Source organism: Malus domestica, chromosome 04 (genome assembly GCF_042453785.1).
Source record: "Malus domestica chromosome 04, GDT2T_hap1".
NCBI lineage: Eukaryota > Viridiplantae > Streptophyta > Magnoliopsida > Rosales > Rosaceae > Malus > Malus domestica.
Window position 1 is genome coordinate 28143878 of NC_091664.1, and position 19094 is coordinate 28162971.

The 19094-nt window shown below is 36.8% G+C and overlaps 2 protein-coding genes across 2 annotated transcripts; both read right to left on the minus strand.

The window, feature by feature from the left end:
• Positions 1-78: 78 nt before the first annotated feature.
• Positions 79-9223, minus strand: LOC103433908 (E3 ubiquitin-protein ligase RFI2). The gene is made up of 6 exons (XM_008372200.4): positions 8623-9223; positions 5262-5431; positions 3095-3153; positions 1755-1780; positions 1259-1649; positions 79-1034 (listed from the first exon to the last, which is right to left on the minus strand). The coding sequence occupies exons 1-6, from the start codon at positions 8801-8803 to the stop codon at positions 557-559; spliced, it is 1305 nt and encodes a 434-aa protein (XP_008370422.1). The 5' UTR covers positions 8804-9223; the 3' UTR covers positions 79-556.
• Positions 9224-14444: 5221 nt separating this feature from the next.
• Positions 14445-18897, minus strand: LOC103433909 (26S proteasome regulatory subunit 6A homolog). Its single transcript, XM_008372201.4, has 10 exons — positions 17904-18897; positions 17540-17656; positions 16820-16927; positions 16471-16662; positions 16172-16363; positions 15730-15848; positions 15547-15634; positions 15242-15361; positions 15014-15154; positions 14445-14715 (listed from the first exon to the last, which is right to left on the minus strand). The coding sequence occupies exons 1-10, from the start codon at positions 18018-18020 to the stop codon at positions 14638-14640; spliced, it is 1272 nt and encodes a 423-aa protein (XP_008370423.1). The 5' UTR covers positions 18021-18897; the 3' UTR covers positions 14445-14637.
• Positions 18898-19094: the final 197 nt, after the last annotated feature.

Here is a 19094-nt window from a genome sequence, read left to right on the forward strand (position 1 = left end):
TATTTTCACCAAAAACGCTTCCAGTCATTTTAAAAACATATCCAAACGAGCTCTTAGTTGCCGGCTTATACAAGCAAATGGGGGGATAATAACTATCAAAATATTTGATTTCATGTACATCCATCCAACAATTGTTCAAAAAGGAAACCAAGCACTGCAGGAATATATGTTTTCGGACATAAATAAACGACCCACCGATTACTTATCCTCAACAACAGTTGGTTCTGGCCATCCAGATAAAAACCGGGACATTTGCAGATGACCCGAGAATCATAAAATACGGCCAAGCAGGCGCTCGAATCATAACTTTGCCATCCACAACGAGCTTATTTTCATACCCCTGAAGGCGAACAAACTAGACGAATGTTACGTCCATCACACCACCATGTGGCTGCAAAAGGAGCGTTTTCCGAGCCACACTGACAGTATTTTGGCGTCTTGTCATTACTTGACAAGACGCCAAGCATTATATATCGTTTTCAAGCATACATAACTTTTGATTTCAGTTATAGATAGCGATAGTTTGCTTCACCAACAAAAGGATGAGGAGAAAAGCCTATGACCGGTTTTGTGAGGATGACCTCTCGGACCCATGCCTTTGCCGGAAGCTGCTCCCTCTGATGGCCGAGTCTGAACCACTGCCACCTTGGTTAAAAGCAGACCAACCTTGATCTCGGTCTACCTGATTCATCGAGAATGAAGGCATGTGATCTCTTTCCCATGGATGAAAACGATTAGGTAACGGATTTTCAGCCTCTTGGTAGTTACGACCTGATGAACCGGATGGGAAAAAATAGAAACCACCATTTTGGTCCGATGATGAAGCCACTGGCCCTACTTGAGCTACCCCTCTTTGACTGCTGGATCTCCGGGCTCCTGGAACTATGGGCGTACGCATGGTTGGTGAATTATTAGGTTGTTGCTGTTGATAATATGCCTGAAGAGCTTGGACTCTGTCGCGGGCCCGTGCATTGCTGCCAGGATAAGGAGGAATCATCGAAGAAGTGACTGAGCTGCCAGCTCTAGCACTAGAACTGCAGGAAGCAAACACAAATGATTCAATAAACATAACACTTATATTATATATAAGCATGTTATGCAGCACCGTATCGAGAGAGATTTGTGTACTCTTGCATCGTTAATCAAATTCAATGATAAGTTTGAGAACCAGGAATGATCTTGCTGGTGTGATTAACTTTTTTAGAAACTAAACTACAACCAATTAAAATTGCTTCATTTAGAAAAAAAAGGATCTTACCTGTGACCGACAAGGAATGGATGCATAAAAGATCCTGATCTTGGTATATCTGCGCTCGGCCTAGCAGATCTTTGAGTAACAGATGGAACTGAAGCCTGGTCAGCGCCACCAATATGATTGTTGGTTGTAGAGAATGGAGGCGGGGAATGATGCTCCCAGCTGTGATAATGAAGATCCATGGCAGGAAAAGCGTAGGAGTTGGGCATTTCACTAGGTACAGATGTGCCGCTCCAATGATGGTTGAAGTTGGAAGCTTCTGACACATTTCCACTGGAGTTTGAGGATGAAGGGTGAATTGGCCCAAAGTAAGCGATATATGGGCAAGGATGGGCAGCAGATGATACAGCTGTATGCTCAGCGAAGATAGCATGCTGTCCAAGTAATTCATGATCTGCACGACAACATTTAATCATATGAATATCACACATTGTATTACAATCCTCCACAATACCAGAATAGAGTATCACAACTTAAAATGACAAGAAGAAAGTCTTACAGGATGTTGGTGAAAACTCCCCTTCCCTGTTAATTGTGAAGAAAAAAATGTTCAACTTATAGGAGAAGATATTAAACTTGAATAGCAAGTAAAATGAAAAATGAACGTCTGCATGTAACATATAGTTGATTTAGAGGCGTTTCTGTTTTTATTTTTTTCTATTTGAACTCCTCTCCTTCTTCCCGCAACACCCTCACTGTGTACATGAATACCTTGCCAGTAAAAACAAACTTTTAAACCTTCATATTTAAAAATGTAACATGCTGCATGTCTACAATATATTCATATTTTTTCTTTCAGAACACATGCATTCAAGTCAATTATGTTATATGATTTGCTTTAATATTTATAAAACTTCTCAATTGGTCGCTTATCTGGTAATATGGACCGGTCAGGTCATATCTCATAATATCCAAACTAGGATAGTACCAAATTTGAATCTATTTTACAACCCTAACAAATTTCTAAAACTTGAAAGACATAAAGATACAAGAGTAAAATGATACAACAAATACATTATGAAGTCCAAATAGCAAGCACCCAGTCGAAAACCAAATTCTCATTTTTTTTCTTCTGAAACTTATAAGCATATAGGAAACATGGAAACAAAATATAAATAGAGTAAACACAAATAACTGTGACCACGTAGAAGGAAAATAAAAGACTCTTTATAGATAGAAAATAATCAGACGATGGGCCTTAGTACTTTCATGTAACTTCCCAGGAAAACGCAACTGTGCCCAAATGTGTACAACAGAGCGATAAAGGTCAACTGGGAATAACACTTTATGTTAATACGATTCCACATGATTTGCTAAGCCAGCCAATAAGCAAAATTAGCAGCATCACTGAAGTTATATTAAGAAAAACACTGGGGTGGTAAAAATAAGTCGCCAGAATTGAATCCATTTAGCCACATATACCAGGAGGAATATTTTATTGTAAAGATCAATACGAATGTTTTTCTGTTCAAATTTGCTACTATAACAAACAAAAAAGATGTTGGGATCAAGGTACCCCTTTGCAGGGGTCCATTGGAATACTAACCCCTTTTGAAACAAACTTGAAAACTTCACCTGCTTTAAACTTGAAAGGACCAAGCTGTGGTCTATGTGAATCAAGATGGGGTTTGAGATCTTGAATCCCCATCTCAACGCATATCTCAACTCAATCTCGATTTTGGCAAGCTATTGACATAGGCTAAAACCAAGTTTCTTAAGAGCCTAAAAGCCTAAGGAAACTGGTATCTTTTGAACCCAAGAAACTAAATGCTAACTACAGAAAAGAAACTTCAGCAAACATAAATTTAAACATTAGCTTTAGCAAATGAGATCACTTACTCAAATGATGAGGGAAGTCGTGCTAAGCTACCAAATGGACACCAGTGCACACCAAAGGACTGCAAAAAGCATTCATATACAAACAATATATCAAAATGACGAACGACATTTTTACACTGTAGTCTATAGAGCACATCAGTTTATAAGTCTTTATCTATTCTATACACACGCATGACATAGAACTTGAAAGTCAGAACATGTCACTTGGATTTAATACTATCCAACACAGAATAACATGTAGAAGACATTACATTGTCCTCACAATTATGTGGGAAGCTACTCATGAGACAAAATAAATGCAGTGGTATCAAACTTCTTCACGTGGTACTACTACTTCACATGAAGAATTCTAGGTGGGCTCTATCTACAATTGTTCATCCATTTACTCTTCATAAGGTTTTGCCAGTAGCGGCTTTTGGGAGGAGGGGGAGGAAAGAAGAAAAGGGGGGGGTGCGAAAGATGCTGTCCCAAAGTTTTTTGCCATCTGTTATATATATATATATATATATATATATATATATAATAATGTTATATGTTAAGAAAAGGTGCATTTATAGCACTACAAATTCTCATTGTGCACTCTTCATAAGAGTACATTTTTTCTTTCTAAATATAAAAATTTGGAGTGCATAATGAGATACTTGCAAATCCTATAGCTCCTTGTGTGGAACTCTACAACATTTTCCACCCTATTCTCAGATTTGGAAATCAAAAGCTCGTCCAAAAGTCAAAGTTCTTGCGTGGTTAGTGGCTATTGGGAAGGTCAACACCTGTGACCAGGTTCAAAAGCGAAGGCCTTTTATTTGCATTTCTCCTCAATGGTGCAGTTTATGTAAATCAGAGGAGTACAGTGTTAATCATGTTTATCTCCATTGTTCTTACTCGATACAGCTTTGATGGAAATTGTTCAAGGATGTTAGAGCTAGTTGGGTTATTCCAAAGGGATGTTTCTAGCTTCTAACCACCAAGTTCGAGGATTTATGGAAGGGGAAGAAAGCTAAAGCTTTGTGGGGCTGTTTGGTGTTGGTAGTTTTTTGGAACATTTGGTTGGAGAGTAATAGAAGAATTTTTTAGGATTATAAGGGAGTGGAAGTAGAGGAACTATGAGATAGAGTTAGATACTGGGTATCAATTTCGAATGAGTTCATGGATTATTCTCTTTCCCATGTAGTGATGGATGTGTTAGCAGCCATAAAATGAAGTTGGTTTAGCTTAGTTCCTAGTAAAGTAGTCCTACTTGAAAGGTCTTAGCTAGTTTTTCTAGTTGGTGGATTTCTTATCCACCTATTGTAATTCCTTCTATTGTTTTAATAAAATTCTATCATTTCTTATCCAGCTATATTGTAGAGTTTTTGAAGCTTTTTTTTTTGTTTGGTTGTTTAAGACCGAATTGCTTTTGATTATTTAGTTGACGTTTGTAGCTCTTTTTACTTATTATTTAATTATAATTGAAAACTTATAATCAGTGTGAGTCCTGCAGTTTGTTTTACCTTAAGTTATTGCTTTCGAGCATCAATACGTTGTCTTACTTGTCAGCTTACTGGGCTCTGCCTACTAACCAATTTTAGAGTTTGCTCCTCATTATCATCACTAACTTCAGATTTGACAAAAATCACACACCAGCCAAACTATTTTGCTTACATGCAAAATAGACATCCATATCCTGAGGCAGAAAGTAGGTTACCTGCACCTATAAGCTGAGGTGATGGTTCACCACTAGCAATAGAGAAAATTGAGATTTTGCCTATGAGTTACGAATAGCAATAAATATCTGAAGAAAGTCAACTATTTCTGCTTCTGTGAAGCTTTAATATGCAGATGTTATTCCTAATAAATAACATACAAGGACAATCTAGAAGCATGGCCTTTGGCTTGAAGGGAACGCACTCTTTAATAAGGAATGGGTTATCCTAGCCTTTGAAGCAGAACTTCCTTTTGATGCTATATTGATTCTATCAGGTAAGTTAATCTATATATTGTTTACAACCTTACTATCTGTCATTAATAAGTTGAACCCACAGAGACGTATCTAAACATGAACAAAGGGCCATAACCATAATGTCAGCATATAGAAAACCATTAACTAGAGTTTGTGTTTGAGTACAAAAATTGAATATTCACAAAAAGTAACAGAACATTAAATTCAAAAAGGATCCAAACTATTTACCATTTCAGAATAACTTAAATCATAGAGATCCTCATCATGTGTCCAGTCGTCCATGCTAAATTCCGGAAATGAACGGCATCCATTAGAATAAAGCCATTGACCTTTCTCGATTTTCCGACAATTAGGGCATTGCATTGCCCCCTTTACATTGAAGGCTGAACCAATGCAATCTGAAAGGGCGTCACAAAAAAAATCAAGAAACATGAAAGCTCCGTATCATCTTTACTGAAAAGGCATAACTAAACTTATGCCCTTGTAAGAACTATATAACTATGCCTCAGCAAACATGCAACTCCACTTACTGATATGAGATGATTTGAGCTACCAAAGGAAAGAAATTGCTATTGGGGATATCCAAATGTCATCTTTAAGATCAAAATAATTCTAGATTAAGAATACGAAGACAAAGATTATCAAAGTAATCTGAAGAATGGTCTACTGAACCTGTGACTAAATTATGACACTATAGGCTCTCAATACCATACAAATTCAGGTTGTCAACACCGCACTTTCGACAATGGGAGTACAGAAACCTGTTATATATTTCACTTAATTGCAGGTTCACAGAGAAATCAAATCTCCCAAAGTATCCAGTTCCAGTACCTCCACTGGTTTCAAAGAAAAATATTCAAGAGACCATCATGCAAAACAATACTTCATTTTCATTGACATATTGTATCGATTCCGCATCTTCCAGTAAAAATTCTGGTTCTATCCATTGAATCAAATTACAAGAAATTGAAAAGTAGAAATCCAACTACATGGTTCTGCAAGAAAGATATAATCATCATATCTTGCATAAGCAACGGATTAATAATGCTGATAAAGTGAAATATATATATATATATATATAATGTTGTACTTTTATGCAGAAACGAAAGCGAATTCTAACAAAGTACCAATATCAACGTCGTAGGTGAAAGCTAAAACAAACAATCTCAAACTAACACAAGAGATTTACCTGGTTCGGCGTAAAGCCTCCATCCAAGCGAAGCACGACGAGGAATTTCACTAAACAAACGGAGATTACAAAAGAGCGTTTAAACTCTCACACCCCAAATCCCACAAATTACAAACCCCTAAACCAAACGAGTAGAGAACTCAAAACCAACGGAGAAGATTCTTCTAAATTGCTCTCTAACTCACAAACTCACAAATTGACTCTCACCAAATTGCCACACAAAATACACTAACCCTAAGGTCCTAATTATAGTGCATAGGACTTAGGTTACAATAAGAATCCTAATAAGAAGTAAATCCAAATCCTAATCAAATAGATAATTAACAAAACCACTCCACCTAAGAAACCAACTAAGAAGTCAAAATCCAAACTCAAATAGGACACCAAAACCAAATAGATAACACAAATATAATTTTTTGCATCATCCTAATTTTGAGCCGTAAAACCCAACAATCTCCACCTCGGCGAAAAATTAGCAAACTTCCAAATCAAATACAAACTTCAAATTTGGGATACAAAAATACAAACACAAAAGTGCACCAAATTCTTTCAAAACCGACTCCACCTAGACTCAAAAAATCCAAAAGTCTTTCAAACTTGAAATTTCCTCCAACGCCTTCTCCAACAAATTCCATTACGAAAACTAGCAAATACGAAACAAAATCCAAGCAAAAGCTTGAACATACAAACAAAAAGTGCGAATTGCACTCCACCCCAAGAGCTTGAGTATCAAGCTCCACCTCCTTACATAACCTTTAGAGGAGTTCAGAACAATCTTCTGCAATGTTTGCATCAACACTAGCAAAAGACTTATCAAACGACTTCTTTTTTCCCTTGAGTTTAGGGCAATCTACTTTCCAATGACCTTCCTTATAACAATAGTTACAAGTGTTCTTTCCAAGTTTGCTCCTTTCCTTATTCCTTCCTTGAACTACCAAAGCTCCATCTTGTGTGTCAGACACTTTATTCTTTAGCTCTTTAGAATTCAAAGCGACTTTAACATCTTCCAAACTAAGACTTTCTCTACCAAATAACATAATATCGACAAAGAGTTCATACGAAGGAGATAAAGAACACAACAAAGTTATCGCATAATCCTCATCACTAATTTGATCATCCACACTTTTCAAATCCATCATAAGTTTATTGAATTCATCAACATGCTTATGAATTGACGTACCTTCATCCATATACGAAGAGTATGCAAACTTTTCTTCAAATACAACCGTTTAGCAAGGGATTTAGTCATATACAAGCTCTCCAATTTTATCCACAACTCCGGTGCAGATTTGATGCTAACAACTTCACGCAAGACTTTATTCGATAAAGTCAGCAGGATTGCTCCAAGTGCCCACTCCATAACGTCTTCTTTTTCTTCATCAGTCCACGAATTCGGCAAAGCCTTCACACCCTTTAGCGTTTTCAAAAGCCCTTGTTGAACTAACAAAGCACGCATCTTCAATTGCCAAATACCAAAGTCATTGCCGTTGAACTTTTCAATATCAACTTTCACCGATGACATAGAAGGCTTCATAGTGATTGCCAAGCAAAGCCCAAGCCGAAACCTGGCTCTAATACCACTTCTTGTACTTTTATGCACAAACGAAAGCGAATTCTAACAAATTATCAATATCAACGTCGTAGGTGAAAGCTAATACAAACAATCTCAAACTAACACTAGAGATTTACGTAGTTCAGCGGAAAGCCTACGTCCACGAGTGAAGCACGGCGAGGAATTTCACTAAACAAACGGAGATTACAAAAAAATGTTTAAACTCTCACAACCCAAATCCCACAAATTACAATCCCTAAACCAAACGAGTAAAGAACTCAAAACAAACAGAGAAGATTCTTCCAAATTGCTCTCTACCTCACAAATTGACTCTTACCAAATTGCCACACAAAATACACTAACCCTAAGGTCCTATTTATAATGCATAGGACTTAGGTTACAAAAAGAATCCTAATAAGAAGTAAATCCAAATCCTAATCAAATAGGTAATTAATAAAACCTCTCCACCAAGAAAACCAACTAAGAAGTCAAAATCCAAACCCAAATAAGACACCAAAACCAAATAGGTAACACAAACATAATTTTTTGCATCATCCTAATTTTGAGCCGTAAAACCCAACATATAATACATGTAAGTTTAGAACAGGGCAAACAATGACAACCCAACAAAACCAAAGCTTTAATAAAGGAAGCAAAATTCAGTTTAAGTTTCGTAATTTTTTTTTAAATTTCTTTTCTTTCCTCAATTCTTGACCAATCAAACAACCCATCACCGAAAAAATAAAAATCCAACATAACTGCGAAATCAGAAACCAATTTTGAACCCGGATCTTTCAAATTGCAGTTAGAAAAAAACGAAACTTCCAATCGATTCAATTTTGACTTACCTAGATGAAATTGATGCCCACATTGCAGCTTGGCCCAAGATCTATCCCCTTTATCGGCGACGACTTCAAGGCAAATCGAGCAGGAAACAGAGCCTCCGTACGACTTGCCTCCACAACCACCGCCATCGCCACCGCCATCGCTTTCGTCAACCACAACCTCTTCATCGCTGCCGAGCCCCATAGAAACCCCGAAATCCAGCCCTCAAAACCCTAAATTCCGATACGCCGGCGTTTCAAAGGTCAATTCCCCTCCCCCTCTCTCTTTCTCTCTGTTTTTTTCTCAACAGCGCAGAAAATACCGAGACGAAGTAAATCCGGCGGAACAGAGCGTTTGGTTCGGCGAATCACGACGACGTCGTTAGGATCCAAGTAGAGACGGAGGAAGACCGTCAGTCGTCAGAGATGGTGTCCTGGGAAGAGAGAAGTTTTGATTTTTGATGGACAATCGAGAAATCGCTCAGCCTCTCTATCTGCGTGTCGTGTAATTCGCACCGTTGGATTAGGGAGAGGTTGGACTTCGCGAATTAACCGCTGTCCAAATAAAACCCAATCAACGGCTGTAATTCGCTCTCGATATCTTCTGCGTTTTGATTGTTGTTTTGTCTCAATTTTTTTTATTTTTCATATTTTGGTGTTAGATAAGATTTTGTTTCTACTTTATCGGGTTAGAGAAAGGTTTGGTAATGTGAAAAAAAGTATATATATATATGTATATGTATATAATATAAACAAAAAGGTTTGTAAACTTTGTATTGAGACATCATTTAAAGGTCATTCATTCAAAAAATTCATCATGTTCCGGTGTATTATACTGAAACGACCAAGATTTTGTGTTGTATTCCCAATGTCGTATCAAGCCTGTTATCATAACGAGTTTTTAACAAATGACCAGATAACGATTTGATCTGTTAACATGTCATATAGTTTTGAGTCGGTTTAACGAGTCATGCAAAAAAAATTTATGCCTAATTTCTAGATCTAGTAGACAATTTCTAATTGAGTTCTTAACAGGTTACTCAATAACAACCTGACTCGTTAACGGGTTCGTAACAGGTGACTTGATAATGACCCAACTCGTTAACAAGTTGATCCCAAATCTATTATTTTCGTGTTAGTTCATGTTGAGTTAACAGGTCGTGCAAGTGGCCCTTTATCACAGTAGTTGAAGGGTATTAAGGTTTTGCATGACGACATGAATTCAAACCTCGTCAGTGATGACTAATCTAACAAAATCTATTGTTTGACAAAAAAAAGATTGTGCAATAAATTGTCAAGCCTAATTTAGATGCATATTAAACAAATTTCATTCCATTTTCATATTGTAATGTTTATATTTTTTTTTAGCTTTTAAGTTAGGAAAGATTCTATTGCCATGTAGGAGTACAACTCATTCACCATCAATACATTGCCTAAAATGTACATTTTTTGTCTTAAAAAACCTTTCGTGTGAGTTTGTGCAGGTGGAGTGTACTATGTTTGATGAATGTATTATTTTTGGTATATTAGGATTGATGCATGCACTTCACAAACTGTATAAATCTGCCCATGATGTCACCTTTATGACTTATAAATTGCACATGCATAATGTTTAAATTTTAAGAATTTTGCATTGGAAAATTAATAAAATAAATTATAATACACATGCTGTAATGTGCATGTAATAAATTATAAGATGCAAGTTGATTGTCAATATTAATGTGGTTAGTTGTGAGCCGCTGACTTGTCTTTATATAATCTTGACGAAACCTAATACTTATTTTCGATTCTGTAATTTTTCTTTTATAGTCACTTTAGAATTTTTTTTACATTTTATGATGGGAATCTTACAATGGTTGAAGGGTTTGCTTTATCCACCTCTTTATTTTGCAACTTCAAAAAAAAACAGGTGATAATATTTCATGTTTATAATTTAGTTTATAAAAAATAATTAAAATCTCAATGAATTTTGCAAGGATTTGGCAAAGGGTTGGTGCTTATATGATTATTACAAAATAACAACTTACTTTACCCTACCTCAAGAATTTGGTTAAGGGTTGGTACTTAAACTTGAGCTTGACCCCTTTTTTTTTTTTTTTTGGAGAACTAGAAATAGAATAACCAAGGCAGAAGCCAAAGGAACGCGAAGCCCACCCAAGGGGGAACAACACAACAAGCAACAAACACAGAGCAGGGGGGGACAAAAGCAAAGACGCTACACCAAGTGCCAAGCGTCACCCTCTCAACTGCAAAGAAACCAAAAACTACTCCATCTTAGTGTTAGGGCATACCACAAGCCGCAAAGAGTCTTAGCCCATTTTTTGGTTTTTACAAATCACCCATTAAGAGAAATTGCCGATAGTGGGACTAGAATTCACTCTTGGTCTAATCATATAATAACCAACAAGATCCTCTCCGGATCCTTTTGGTAAGGATCATGGAGATCCGTAAATCGTGTCTATTCATCGTACATCGTACGATCAGTTTTTATCATGTATTGTTTGTGTTTAATTTTAAATTAAAATATTTAAAATAATTTATGACCATACGATGTACGATAAATGACTACGATTTACGAATCCCCGAGATCCTCACAAAGAGAATCCGGATTCATATAATAAACAATTGAGGTGGTTGACAGACGCTATTAGTAGATCAAGCTTGGCGTTTACAGCAAGCTAGCTCAATGTATTGAGGACCTTCTGACATTTTTGACCTTATTAGTATAACCTAATTATCTCCTAAACTTAACTAACTATCTTGTCCTTGTGTTGCTTGCATGCATCGATAAGTCCGCAATTGCCAAGCGGATGATTTTGTCATAACACGCGTTTCAACCCAAAAACGTGGGTAAGAACACGCGTTTGTTCATCGTTGATCTGGCTTCCCATCCGTTTTGCACATCACAGAGAGAAAGGTAGACATAAAAGAACTGGACTTGGCTCAGCAGCAGCTGCTTCAGATCAATTCCAGCTATACACGTATCCAGTTGGGATTGGTCGTAAGCAGCAGCTGCTGATTTGTTTAGTAGTGAAGTTGTATCCGACGTAAAATTCACAACCACCACCTGCCTTGCATGTTAGATTAGGGGTGGGCATGATTTGGTTCGGTGACGTTTTGAGTGAAACCGAAACTGAAATTTTTTGCGGTTCGGTTCGATGCGATTTTGAAGCCAAAACCGAAATGAAATCAAACTGTTTGGTTCGATTCAGTGCAGTTTCAAACTATTTCGGTTTGGTTTTTAAGAAAAAATGTACAATTTGTAATTTAACATATTAATAAGCATTTTCCAGTAGCAATAGGAAAAAGACATTTGTTATGTAAACAATTAGTATGTTGCATGCAATTGTGATGTTAAAATATGTTTGTGCAACAAAAGGGTGTTCCGTACAAGGTATAGCATAAAACAAGTTGAATAACTTTGAATTCATTAAACATGAGCGAAACTTTCATACTAGAATATGTGATATCATGCTTCAAATTAGTGGACTTCATTAGATCATTGTTCGATTCTTGATAACAAGATTAATCCACCATTGTACATATATGTGTGTGTGTGTGATGGTATAAAATAACAAAGGTCCTTCAAGTTAATGAACATAATAAAGTGATGAATGATGATATTCTAGTGTGGTTGAATTCATACTAAGTGCATGAATTCTAACAAACAACCAATTAAAACATCAAATCTAATATGGACATTTAATTAAATGTTTATTAATATTTGTGGTGCGGTTCGGTTTTGGTGCGATTTTCAAAAACCATAACCAAAACCAAACCGTTTTCTATGTTGTGGTTCGGTTTCAAAACCGAAACCGTTTCAAAACCGTAAAACCAAACCGTTCGATGCGGTTCAATTTGATTCGTGTTTCGATTTCGGTTTTCGGTTCTACCCTACGTCAGATAATGTGAACTTCCACCTCCCTAATTGCATATCACAATTCTGCAGTTGCCTCTGCATTAATATATGTTATATTCTCATCAGTCATATCAGTTCATCACACTGCTCTTATCTATCTCCACCAATTTATCAACGTCTGTGTGCTAGCTGCCTCTTGTTGAAGTCATAACAAAAAAAAAACCGAATTATTTCATACAAAAAACCGAATTATTTCATACATTTTTTGGAGTCATCCGCTCTGTTTCGACGTATCGTTTGACCCGTGCGTTAGATATATGATATTATCTCATGTGGTACATGTGGAGCTGTATGCAGAGGAGGATTAGTTGTCATTAATATGTAATGAAATATGTCTTGTATTATAAAGTCAAAAACTGAAAAGGATCATTAGTGTGAAAATGACGTATATGACACGTATACACCATCATAATGTATCATGCATCAATAAAATAAAGTCATGTGTAAATTATTATTCATATATCCTTGTTTTATTGACACGAGATCTTACGCGACAGTATACATTGGTAATATAAGTTGTTCTCTATGGGGTCATTTGAATCAAATTTTTTGTGTGTCTACAGAAATTTAGCGTCGACATATGCCTAACGGTCTTTGTTTCTCAATCACTCAGTTTAAGTTGTTGAAAATTACATGTGAATCGCATCGTGCTCCATCCAACTTGTAGTGTCTAAACCTTCATATCATCACCCTCACGTTCTATTAATTCCTTCATTTTTAGCAATTGTCAAAGAGGAAGTCTTGTTAAAAATACTAGGGTTCGTGATCTAAACAGAAGTGCAAGCTTTTCTTAATTATGTTTATGCACTCTCTAAATCCACGCAACTATTGTGAAAATGTGAGAACAAAGTTCTATATTGATGTGGATCAAATTATATAAGTATTTATAAAAAGTTAAGCTACTCTTCCTATTGTCAATTGGTTTTATGGTGGAACCTCAACTTTTTTTTATGGTGTCAGAGCAGACTAACCAACGTGTAAAGTCGAACACGTACTCCACGTATTCCAATTTGTAGTCTTTTTATAGTTAGAAAATTAGATGGTCAAGATTTAAGATTAATGGTGATGCATGTGCATTCTATATACTAATGAACCTTTTCACTTATCCCACTAAGTTTTCATTGACGAAGTAATGGCAACATCGATCTCTGTCCACATGCACCGAATATTCCCAGAACCACCTTGTAAATGCATACTGTGGGCTTACTTCCTCAACAGTTTTAGTGTCCGGATTAACTTCACATTATGTATCATTTAAAAAAAGTTTATTTACTTTCGGCATATATCTGAAATGAGCTCGTTCTCCTATTGGCGAATAACGTATCTTAATTATATAAATTTCATAATCAAAACCGTTGAAAATGATATTCGCAAGCCCACCGTATCTTCTGTGATCACTTTTCCTATGTCATGATCTGCGTACGTAGCTTTTCATAAACAAACAAAATCAGAGACAGTGGGAGGCTGGGAGCACGAGTTGACTGAAATCCTGGATTCGTCCTTGGATTTGAGATCCTAATAAGGTTTTGTTGCTCAGTTGGTTAAATACATTTTATCGTCACCGCACAATCTAATGAAGGTACCTCCCCTTCAATTTTTTTCTTTCTCAGAATTTCCAACTTAACCCAACTCCTCGCACACCGGACAGCCACCCCAACCACCGCCGGCGGGTTGAATTGGTTCTCTCTCCAAATGTTGATCCCAAACTCTATGAACCCAGAAAGTTACTCAAATTTTGGTACTTACACAAAAGACCTCAATACTGCTGGGTAGGCTACGTTCTGTGTATCCATCAGTTTAAATGAATCAACTAATGGGGATTCCATTGATAATGTCGCTAATAATTGATTGATATGTCGTCGTTATTTGACATAATCAAAAGTCTTGTTAGAAGAAAGAAACATGAAACCGGGAGAGAGCGAGAGAGTCGAGAAAAAGGATCTAATATCTTTTCACTAAATTTCAAGTATCACAGCAGAATGGCTGCTTAGTGCAGTGGCCTATCCGTTACTTGATACAGAAAGAAAGGAAGAAAAAATACAGAAAATACGACGACTCGAGATGCAAATTACACAAGTCTGTTGAAAAAAATCGAAACAAGTTACATAAAATGATTCAGTCTAGGCATAATAATTGAGGCTAGCCTTTTTCTTTGCCTGAACTTGGATAATGCCCTCGTTGAAGTCCTCGTGGTTCACCTGGAGGAGAATCAAAACAAATACTCGAGATTAGTACACTTCGTATAACATTTTTAAGCAAACACACAGTTAACTAGTAGAATGACTAAATTCGTGTATGGAAGTGATTTTCAAACTCCAGTTTTCTCCCCCTGCTCTCTATTCTTCTCCCCCCCCCCCCCCCCCCCTAGTTTTTGGATTGAATAAATACGGGAAATCAAATCAAAGGGACAGATGCAAACAGAGTGCAAAAGGAGAAAACGAGAGTGAAAATCACTGTCCTTTTTTAGTATGAACAGTTTAATAGAGAGAGAAGCACCTCTGTGGCATCACGTCGGAGGGCAAGCATGCCTGCCTCCACACATACAGCTTTTAGCTGTGCTCCGTTGAAGTCATCGGTTGAGCGAGCCAATTCTTCGAAATTGACATCGGGATTAACATTCATCTTTCTTGAGTGAATCTACAAAATTAAGAAGAAAATAGTAATAGATTAGAATGTTGTCAAGCGCAGAGTCATCACAGAACACATGCAATTGTAAATACAAACCTGCAAAATTCGAGCTCTTGCTTCTTCAGTGGGATGTGGAAACTCAATTTTTCTATCCAACCGACCAGAACGCATAAGAGCAGGGTCAAGGATGTCAGCACGATTGGTTGCTGCTATCACCTGCATTAAGACAACAAAGTTGGTTATGTCATCAAAACGAAGTTGGTTATGCAGCATGATTGGTCGTTGCTATCAACTGCATTTAAGATACCAACCAAGTACTGGAACTGGAACATCTACTATGTATTTCCAAATGCATCATAGTTGCAGGAAAAGCAAATAGACTTGCAGACACGGAAACAAACCTTAATTCGATCATCGCTACTAAAGCCATCAAGCTGATTAAGCAACTCAAGCATTGTACGCTGCACCTCCCTATCTCCACTCACTTCACTGTAACCATAAATGAGAGAATATATTTCAATCAAGAAAGAATGCAATGATTAAATTGGATATCCACGAAATTGAATTCAAGAAGTATAGCATACCTATCAAACCGCTTTGTACCAATTGCATCAATTTCATCTATGAAAATGATGCAGGGAGATTTCTCCTTTGCAAGCTGAAAGGCATCGCGAACAAGTTTTGCTCCATCCCCAATGAACATCTACATCCATATGAAGTTACAATAGTTGAGGACACAGTTATAAATATGAAGTTACAATAGTTGAAGTTACAATAGTTGAGCACATTTACACAGACTATTTACTCTCCCAAAAAGGATCAGTTCCTCCTAATCAGAAACAGGTGAAACAAAAGAAAATCTATGGACAACTAATTTAAATCAACGAACCCCAAAGTATACAAACAAATCTATTATGCACTAGTATGTCAAAATCATTAGGAAAACACCTACCCATGCTCAACACACATTCTTAATTGGAAAAAAAAAAATGGTATAAGTAATAATCATATTGAATTATGCTATACCTGAACCAGTTGTGGACCAGCTAGTTTCAAAAAAGTGGCATTTGTCTGTGCAGCACAAGCCCGAGCCATCAATGTTTTACCAGTTCCGGGAGGTCCATACAATAGCACTCCCTTTGGTGGACGAACCCCCAATTTCTGAAAACGCTCCTGGTGGGTCATGGGCAAAACAATCGCCTCAACTAGTTCTTGAATCTGTTGCATTGAAGAACAAATTAGGGTACAAAATCCAAATGTTCGGTATCTAAGTCTAAGAACACCATGAATGCCTCAAAATAGCATGTCCAAAGTATGAAACTTGCCTGCTTCTCCAGCCCTCCAATGTCATTGTAGTCTTCAGTTGGCTTTTCATCAACCTCCATAGCCTTTACCCGAGAATCATACTCAGACGGCAAAGTATCCAAGATCAGGTAACTATCTTTGTTCACACCAACAAGATCACCAGGCTTCAATTTATCAGGATCAACAAGCCCAACAACTGGCAGAAAGATTGTCTGGAGTAAAGCAAAACCCATAATTTGGCTTGTCAGTAATGCATCCTATATAGTCTCTTTTAACCGAGAACACATATATCAGAAAAAAGAAAATCAATGATAAAGTCACCAAAGTCATTCGGGGATAAAATTATATAACATAAGTATGCAGCCTTACCTGACGAGTAGATGTTTTCAAAACAACACACTTTCCCTTTCTTTGGGAGTCAAGATCAATATTTGCACCATCCTCCTCAGCCTCATCTTCTGGGTTCATTTCCAGAATCTGACAGATACAGAATATTAGAGCCTAAGGATAACAGAACTCCCTCCCACACACCACCAACATACTAATATCAACTAAAAGAGCTTAAAGTTCTCAATACACTCTTATTAATATTAAATGAAAAACAACCACACAATAACTAGTAAAGATTTAAATTACATCTTTGTAGACTCGTTATATGACTAAAATTAGAAAAGGACTGCGCGGAAATAGATGTCGTGTTGCAATGACATACATAAGGAGCCAAGTCCTCCAATTTATTACAGTTTACTATAACAGCCATCATTCGTAATTCCATATCTGAGATATTTGCTCACACGGCAAAATTGGAACTCAAACAAGCCATATTGGCCCATATCCTGTTCTCAAAAAAATAAATTCTTTCATGGTTTCAAAGAGTGTAGTTCAACTGGATTGTATGCTAACCATAGTACAAGATCTTATGCCAATTTCGATTCTCATATTCTGCGTATTCTAGTTTTTGCTAAAGAGAGTTTCTATAATGACCTCAACTTCACTCACCCTAATAAAAAAAATCAATACTTTCTCCAAATTGTCTATGTAACGGGTTTTCGCACGAAAACAATTGAGAATACAAGAAGACACACATACCTCAACAATGTTGCCCACCAAGTACGGCAGCTGCTTATTGAGCTTAATCTTTTCCTGATTCTCCTTTATCTTCTCTTTGTACGAGTCCAACTCCAAATTTGTTCTTGACATTTCTTCCTTCAATCCCACAAACAAAAAATTAGGAAAACAAACGAACACAAACATTCACATAATAAAATCCCAAAGCTACCCAATTCAGAAAAACCCACACCCTAATTAAAAATTAAAAATTTCCCAAACAAATCAATCAGTAAACAGAAGTACAAATAAACCCTGAAATCAAAATCAAGTCCTTCATCCTAATTTTGCATCGATCAAAGCAATAACTAAACAAGCGCAAGCACAGATAGGGAGAAAGAAGGACCTTGAGTATTCGGATCTCGTTGTCGAGAAGACGGGTGGCTCGTACAATATCTTCGGTGCTCATCGCGGCCAGCTGATCATCTTCAAAACTCGTTTCCTCTACCATCATGTTCGCCATCGATTCCGATTCTTCTTCTCAGAGAAGAGTTTTCAGCTGCGGATTGAGAGAGTGTTGGGGGAGAGGAAGAGTGCTTCTCTACTTGTTCTTAAAGAAAGGATTTTTCTGAACAGACGAGTAAAAATGGGAGGTTTTTCTTATTGGGCCCAATTGCGTATAGACAATAAATGCTGGGCCCGGCCCAATAGATCAACGACGAGAGTAGGATCGAAACAAATTTAATTCAGTTTGTAAGGCAAGGAATCCAAGGGAAACCGATACAAATATTTGAGATAATCCGACGAAACAAACGCACTAGTAGACTATGTACAGGGGATTAGTCAACCCAGGAGAGGATACACCACTTGTGGGATGTGTAATATATTATATATGATACAAAGTTGCTGTTGAAGACAACTCCGAGAAACAAATACTTGTTTGTTCGATGTGAGGGCAACGTTCTAAAAAACGTTAAGCGCTAGTCGGGAGGCAGGCTAGCGCTTAGGCGGATTTAGGTAAATTTCTTGTATATCTTGTAAATAAGTGCATATTGACACTTACAAAAAATTATACTTGTATGAAATTCATGGATAAGATAATAAAATAATGATAAAATGCAAAAAGAGTATCCAACAAGTCTAAAATTTAAAAACACATTAAGCATATATGCCATACAACCATAGTGAGAAGTATTGTAGAATGACGCATGTACAACAAGTTTACAATTTAAAACAACATAAAATGGAAAATAGGAGGAAAATAAAGAAATTTAGTAAAGTAAGATACTTATCTTTAGCATCCCGGAATTTAAGTTGATACACAACACACCTATTCTATAAAATTAACAAAATTTCAAGGTATAATTATACTTAGACTTTAAACAACTTTAAAAAAAAAAATAAAAAATAAAAAACCACCCAACGGCCTAGCCCGCCTAGACCCATCCCGATTTTTCCAATCGTTTTGTACAAAATCGCCTCGGTTCCAAGGCGCCTAGCGCCTAGGCGGCCGCTTAGGACGTTTTTTAGAACACTGTGTGAAAGTAATAGAGTCACACATCATTTGACAAAATTCTCTTGAACTAATGAATTGTGC

Bases quoted from the DNA above. Each gene is read 5' to 3' on its own strand.
- LOC103433908 (XM_008372200.4), bottom strand. From the start codon at position 8,803: ATGGGGCTCGGCAGCGATGAAGAGGTTGTGGTTGACGAAAGCGATGGC. The intron at 1,650-1,754 runs GTAAGACTTTCT...GTTGTCGTGCAG, and splicing joins GGAGTTTTCACCAACATCCT to ATCATGAATTACTTGGACAG. The intron at 1,035-1,258 runs GTAAGATCCTTT...TGCTTCCTGCAG, and splicing joins CCATTCCTTGTCGGTCACAG to TTCTAGTGCTAGAGCTGGCA.
- LOC103433909 (XM_008372201.4), bottom strand. From the start codon at position 18,020: ATGGCGAACATGATGGTAGAGGAAACGAGTTTTGAAGATGATCAGCTG. The intron at 16,364-16,470 runs GCAAGTTTCATA...TCAATGCAACAG, and splicing joins TTGGAGGGCTGGAGAAGCAG to ATTCAAGAACTAGTTGAGGC. The intron at 15,635-15,729 runs GTATGCTATACT...TTATGGTTACAG, and splicing joins GGTACAAAGCGGTTTGATAG to TGAAGTGAGTGGAGATAGGG.